This window comes from Melitaea cinxia, chromosome 3 (assembly GCF_905220565.1).
Source record: "Melitaea cinxia chromosome 3, ilMelCinx1.1, whole genome shotgun sequence".
In the NCBI taxonomy this organism is placed as follows: Eukaryota; Metazoa; Arthropoda; class Insecta; order Lepidoptera; family Nymphalidae; genus Melitaea; species Melitaea cinxia.
Window position 1 is genome coordinate 1,996,590 of NC_059396.1, and position 7,302 is coordinate 2,003,891.

Sequence of the window (7,302 nt, forward strand, 5' to 3'; positions counted from 1 at the left end):
AATAAAGGGTACATGCCAGTCACCTAAGAAGCGGTGACAAAGCAGAAGCAGAAGCAACAGCAAAGTAGCCCAGCATTGGTGGGCGGACGCAGCAACCCAACGGCGGACTCGTGCAACTGGCCACCAGAGGGCGCCACAAGCAGATCATCATATTGAGTTAGTGTGAAGTGCAATTTTGTGAGTACATTATTTTGAATTATTTAACTATTGTTTGGAAGTTAATTTGTCAAGCTAAATTGAACTTAATTTATATGAAGATTTCAACTTTAAAAAATTCGAAGAAATTTGGACTTATATATTTGTGATTATTCTTAGACTTAGAAAATTATTGTTTTAATTTAAAATTAACTTAGTAACTGTGCATGTTAATTAAGGACTTAGAATATTTTATGAAAAACGGGGGAACGAGAAGTCTATGTCCGATTTCCGTCAAACTTTAATGTGTCTAAAACACTTGTAAAATTTTAAACATTTATTGAGACTTAGAAAATTTTATGATATTTCATTTCATTTAACTTGTAATATTTATACTAACTACAATCGGGTCTTGCTTTATAAATTGTTTAATAACTTAGTGTTTTTCTTTTTATATCAATATTTACTTTGAGTTATTAGTTTTTTTTTTTTTTTTTTTTGCAATATAAAGATTACCTATATTGTTTGAAATGGTATATATCATAAGTCATTATAAAAATGGACGGATTACTTAATGTTTTAAAGGATTTACAAAATGTTATAACTAGAGGATTGACTAACTTTAAAAAATGTAATAAAGACAAATTAACGGTCGAATATATAGAAGCAAGACAAGAATTGCTAGAGAAAGATTGGTCATTATTTAAAGATACTAATACTAAAATATATGAAAAGTTTAAAATAGAGGATATAGGTCAAAAAGTTGTTGATATTTATGATGGGGTGGAGGACACTTATATAATGTATAAAAGCCTTATGAAAACAACACTTAATAAAATTAGTGTAAGCAAGTGTTCTGTACAAGGTGATAGTAATTCTAGTTCAACTAAGTCACCTAATTCTTTTGTTAAGTTGCCAAAAATCGCTATACCAATATTTTCTGGCAAATATGGTGAATGGACTACGTTTCATGATCTTTTCATATCATTAGTTCACAAAAATGAGTCTCTTGATAATGTACAAAAGCTCCACTATCTAAAAAGTCACCTGTCTGGTGAAGCTGAACAGCTTATTCGCCACACTCCTATATCTGATGCTAATTACAGTGAGTGTTGGGCACTGTTAGAAAAACGTTATAATAATAAAAAATATTTAAGTAATTGTATTTTAAAAAGATTGTTTGGTCAAAAACGCATACATACGGAATCAGCAATGTCGTTGAAAGAATTGCTCGACACCACATGTGATTGTTTAAATGCACTTAAAAATCTAAATATAAATGTGAGTACATGGGATGTTATTATCATACATATTGTTTCATTTAAATTAGATAACGAGACGCGTAAACAGTGGGAGTTATATATATCTAATAGCGATTCCAACAACGATCTGCCAACCTTTGACCAATTTAAAGTTTTTATTGAAAAACGTTTTAGAGCTTTGGAGTGTATGGAGCCAAAAAATGTCACTGTTCATCGGGCCAATAAGAGTGCTGATGGTTCTCATAGTTCAAAGTCAATGTTAGCCACGAGTTCACCTATGCGCTGTGAGTACTGTTCAGAGTTCCACAAGCTTTGCTTTTGTAAAAGGTTCGCTAAAGAGCCAATTGAAACAAGACGTAATTTTGTTAAGAACAATAGTATTTGTTTTAACTGTTTGGGTAGTAATCATAGCGTGTATAATTGTAAAAGGGACGCGACTTGCAGAGTTTGTAAGAAGCGTCACCATTCTCTGCTTCATATAGATCATGAGGCAAACCAATCCAGTTCGGCACAACAATCTAGCCCTTCAACTAATTCACCACCAATAGTTTCTTGCTTGTCTACGGGAGAGGTGACTCGTCCCAGTCAGGTTTTATTAGCCACTGCATTAGTAAAGATCGAGTCTAGGACTGGTGAGTATTATTCCGCACGTGCCTTGCTTGATCAGGGTTCGCAGGCTTGCTTTGTAACAGAGGCCACTGTACAGTGTCTGAGACTGAAAAAGATTCCTATACAAGGTCTTATTTCGGGTCTTGGAAAGGATGAGTCAACCGTGGTAAAGCATATGGTGTATTTGACTATACAGTCCCGAATAGACCCCGAGTTTGTAATTAAAGTAAAGGCGTATGTATTAAAGAAAATAACATCTTACTTACCTGAGCGCAGCATCGAAACCACACTGAATTGGTTAGATACAACGAAATTATTTCTTGCAGATCCTGGGTTTAAGAACTCTAATAAAATCGATATATTGTTGGGGGCGGACGCCTATAGTTACATCATAAAAAATGGTATTATTAAAAATCCTTATGGTAATTTGATTGCACAGAATACTACTTTAGGGTGGGTTTTATCAGGAACAATTTCTACAGGAAATATGGAAAGGTCACAAAAAATAAATGTAATGCATGTACAAGTAAATGAAGATGATATCCTCAAGAAATTTTGGGAAATAGAAGAGCAAAGTGGTCAAAAGAAAATACTCACACCTGAAGAGAAACAATGTGAAGAATTTTATAGTTCTACAACAAGGAGAGATGAAAGCGGAAGATACATTGTTCGGTTACCTTTTAAAGAAGTAGATCTATCTTGCAAATCTGGAAATTCACGTGCTATAGCTGAAAAAAGATTAATCTCATTAGAAAGAAAATTAAGAAATGATAAGGATTTAAAGAAAAAGTACTGTGAAGTAATACACGAATATCTAGAATTAGGACATATGAGGCTTGTTGAAGCGAAAGATTTGAATAAAGAAGCAGCTGTCTACTTACCTCATCATGCCGTGGTAAGGGACGATAAAGCTACCACAAAGGTTCGGGTTGTGTTTAATGCTTCACAAAAGAATAGTAACGGAGTCTCACTGAATGACACTCTTATGGTTGGACCGACACTTCAAGCTGACTTAAGACACACTGTATTAAGATGGAGGGTGTATTCCATAGCTCTAGTTGCAGATATTATCAAAATGTATCGTCAAATCAAGGTAGCTGAAACGGATGTCATGTTTCAACGTGTACTTTGGCGAGACGATCCTGAAAAGGAAATAAGGGACTATGAATTGACAACGGTCACCTTTGGAACAGCTTCTGCGCCTTACCAAGCAGTTCGTACACTTCATCAGGTGGCTTTGGATGAAGGTGAAAATTACCCACTTGCAAAGGACAAAGTTCTCAGTTGTTTTTATATGGATGATTTAATGACAGGATGTTACACCGTAGATACGGCAATAGAAATATATAAGCAAGTGACAGGGCTGTTAGGAAAAGGTGGATTCGAATTGCAGAAATGGAATAGTAACAATCAAGAAATAATAGACAAAATAAAATCAATGGAATGCAGTAAAGGACAAATAAATAAATATAGAACAAATATAGATATTCATAAGGACATAGATATAAAAGAACACTCAAAAGTAAATAAAATAGACAGTGAAGAAAAAGGAGTAGAAATAAAAATGGATAATATAATGAAAATCTTAGGACTTACCTGGAATCGCAAGGATGACACTTTCCAATACACCGTGAATCTTCCTCCAACGACGACTGCACCTGTAACCAAAAGATCTATAATTTCAAACATAGCTCGATTGTTCGATCCTTTAGGCTGGTTAGCTCCCAGTGTGATACTAGCAAAGGTGTTCATCCAAAAATTGTGGCTTGCAGGTGTGGATTGGGATGAAAAACTTTCAACAGAATTGGTTGAAGAATGGAATATATATCATAAAGAGCTATCACTACTTACTTGTATAAGGATACCTCGTTGGCTTGGTACTAAATTGAATGATGAGTTGGAGCTTCATGGGTTTAGTGATGCGTCTAAAACAGCTTACTCAGCGGTAATTTATTTGAGGATCATGGATCACAGAGGCGAAGTACATGTATCACTACTAGTTGCAAAAACCAGAGTAGCACCTGTAAAACAAGTGAGTATTCCTCGCTTGGAGTTGTGTGGCGCAGTTCTATTGGCACAACTGTTAAATGAAACAGCTGAAGTCCTGAAAATACCTGAAGACAACATCAGAGCATGGACAGATTCTACAGTCGTGCTAGCCTGGATAAATAGCCACCCAAGTAGATGGAAGACTTTTGTGGCCAATCGAACATCTGAAATTTTAAATAATATAAAAGCATCTCAATGGTTTCACGTTTCCACCAAGAATAACCCAGCGGACATTGCATCAAGGGGAATACTACCAAGCTCATTACTTACCTGTGATTTATGGTTTCGTGGACCGGCATTCTTAAAGGCGACTAAATTAGACTACAGTAGACCAACTTATAAGACTGAAGTTAATGTAGACATGGAGGAGTCAGTGAAGACTCATGTAGCCTTAGTTCCTGAAAGCGGATTATTTGAACGATTTTCGACGTTAACGAAATTACTCAGAACAATCGCGTACTGTCGAAGATTTTTAAAACAGAACAAAATATACCACGGACTATATTTGCAAAAGGTAGAGTTAGACGGTGCGTTAGAATGCTGTATAAGACAAACACAAAAGGAAATATATACAAAAGAATATACACAATTAAAGGATAAAGGATATTTACAATTAAAATCAAGTTCATTAAAATCATTAAGTCCATATCTTGATGCTAAGGGCATTATCAGAGTTGCAGGTAGACTAGAGAAATCACAGTTGAGTGACCAAATGAAGCATCCAATACTTTTGCCGCACTCTAGTCATTTAACTCGTCTTATCATTGATGATGCTCATAAGAAAACATTGCACGGAGGTCTGCAATTAATGATAAATTATTTGAGAACAGCTTACTGGATTAAAGGGGTCAGGAATCTAGTTAAATATCAAGTTCATAAGTGTGTTAAGTGTGCTAGGCAGAGAGCTAAAATTCAAAAGCAATTTATGGGATCATTACCATCTGTTCGATGCACTCCAGCACGACCGTTTTTGCATAGTGGAGTGGATTATGCGGGACCCATAAATATTAGGACAACGAAAGGTCGTGGTCACCGGTCTTATAAGGGGTACATTTGCCTGTTTGTATGCATGGTCACTCGTGCGCTGCATTTAGAAGCAGTGAGTGATATGAGTACGCAGTCATTTTTGGCTGCATTTAGAAGATTCGTGTCTAGGCGAGGCCACTGTGCCAAGCTATGGAGTGACAATAGTACAACGTTTGTGGGTGCCTCTAGGGAATTACAGGACTTAGTTTCGATTCAACCATCAATAGCAGAACACTTGGAAGCTAACGGAACTGAGTGGCACTTTATTCCTCCTCATAGTCCTAATTTTGGTGGTCTTTGGGAAGCAGGAGTAAAGTCTACGAAATTTCATGTAAAACGGGTGATTGGTGATGCTACTCTCACGTTTGAAGAGATCACCACACTTCTTAGTCAAGTAGAAGCTTGCTTGAACTCGCGACCCATAAGCATTATTCATGTGGATGAGCCCGGTGAACCGTTACCTTTAACACCTGGACATTTTCTAATAGGGGAACCCTTAGTTAGCGTACCAGATAATCAACATGAAAGTCCAAATTTAAGTTTATTATCGCGTTGGCAATTTGTTCAGGGGATGGTACAGTCGTTTTGGAAGCGTTGGTATAATGAATACCTCTCAAATTTAATGAATCGGTATAAATGGTCTTATATGGTTCCCGAACCTAAAATCGGAGATATTGTCTTGATAAAAGAAGATGATTTGCCACCTAGTCGTTGGTTGTTGGGTCGCATCTTGGAAAAACATCCAGGTGATGATGGCATAACTCGTGTAGTCACATTGCGCACAAAATCATCTACTATTAAAAGACCAACATCAAAAATTTGTATTTTACCTGTAGCAGAATAGCATAGTTTTATCAATTGTTTATAATTACATCTTATTGTGTTATTTTAAGTTAAGTAAACCATTGTCATAGTAGTTATACCTAGTTTATTAAGCATAAATTTAAGGTTCAATTCATCTTTATATTGTAATAACAATGTGATATTGTTATTATTAATAACTCTAATTATTGCATGCTATATTTAAATCCAAATCTTATATTTAAAGGATTTGATAGATTTTTAGTTTTATATAAGTTCTGAATTATTTTAAATTTTGTTATACTAGTAACAGTTGATGCAGTTCAAGTTCAAATATTTTCATTTATTTAAATTTCGTTTCTTTGATTTATTATTGTATAAAGATTGTATTTTTTTTTTTCAAGATCAAACTTAAAGTAAGATCAAATAAGTTCTATATGTAGTGTAAGTCTTTTGTAACGTAGTACAACTTTTATCAAAATTTTGAAGGACGTCCCCTCAGTAACGTCCTTGGTGGGCGGTATGTTTAAGATCATTTTATAAAGCTAATTTTGTATAATTTTTTTCTATTCATCAAAAGATGGCGTTAGTAGTAGAATAAATCGCGCTATCATTTGTTTTATATTATACCATATGAAGAAACGAAAAATTGTTTTGGAGAGACCAAACCAAGCGAGAGGTCAAAGGTGACTAGTAGGCCTTAACCGTTAGTTTAAATTAGTGCAATAAATCTCGTCCGAACCACAGTTCAAACCCGGTAGTTTTATTTCATAAGTGAATTCAGTGCATCGCTACCGGGCCCCTTAGTCAACGAGACTTTATTCCTTTTAACGAAATCTGGAATTAAGTTAATCTTTTGAGCCATAGAAATAAAAATTGATATATTTTTTTAATTATCCCGTCATTATTCCAAGATTAAAAATACATAGTTATAAGTCGAAGATTATTGTTGAAAAATCTGTCTAAAAGGAAAGGATGAAATAGGATTATGAATTTTAAAACTATAATGCCGTAAAGTTAAATTTAAAATGAGGGCTAAGTTTTATTTATCTTCACACAATTTAATACTATGTTCCTTTTCCCACATGAGGAAAGAGGCCTCTGCCCTGCATTGGGATGTTACAGGTAAATCGCAACAGTGGCTTAGCGGGGGGGGGGGAGGGCAAGGGCATCATGCCCCAGGCGCTAGTCACAAAGGGGCGCCAAATGGTTTACAAAACTAAAAATTGCTGGACATATTAAATGGTTTTCGAATGGGGGGGGGGGGGGTATTATGCCCCGTACGCGAATTAAGCTCGCTAAGCCACTGGATCGTGATCGTACTACCTATATCAGAACGTTTTACACATTATTTTTTACATATTTATCAACGACCAAACAGTCTTTGAAACCAAAAAGTATTAGAATGAATTAAATAAAA

At 35.3% G+C, this 7,302-nt stretch overlaps 1 protein-coding gene across 1 annotated transcript; it reads left to right on the forward strand.

Annotated features, from left to right (window-relative positions):
• The first annotated feature begins 693 nt into the window (after positions 1-693).
• LOC123669695 lies at positions 694-5,925 on the forward strand. Its single transcript, XM_045603286.1, has 2 exons — positions 694-1,256; positions 1,572-5,925. Exons 1-2 carry the CDS (start codon positions 694-696, stop codon positions 5,923-5,925), a joined length of 4,917 nt encoding a protein of 1,638 aa, XP_045459242.1.
• The last annotated feature ends 1,377 nt before the right edge of the window (positions 5,926-7,302 follow it).

Bases quoted from the DNA above. Each gene is read 5' to 3' on its own strand.
- LOC123669695 (XM_045603286.1), top strand. From the start codon at position 694: ATGGACGGATTACTTAATGTTTTAAAGGATTTACAAAATGTTATAACT. The intron at 1,257-1,571 runs GTTAGAAAAACG...AAAACGTTTTAG, and splicing joins TACAGTGAGTGTTGGGCACT to AGCTTTGGAGTGTATGGAGC.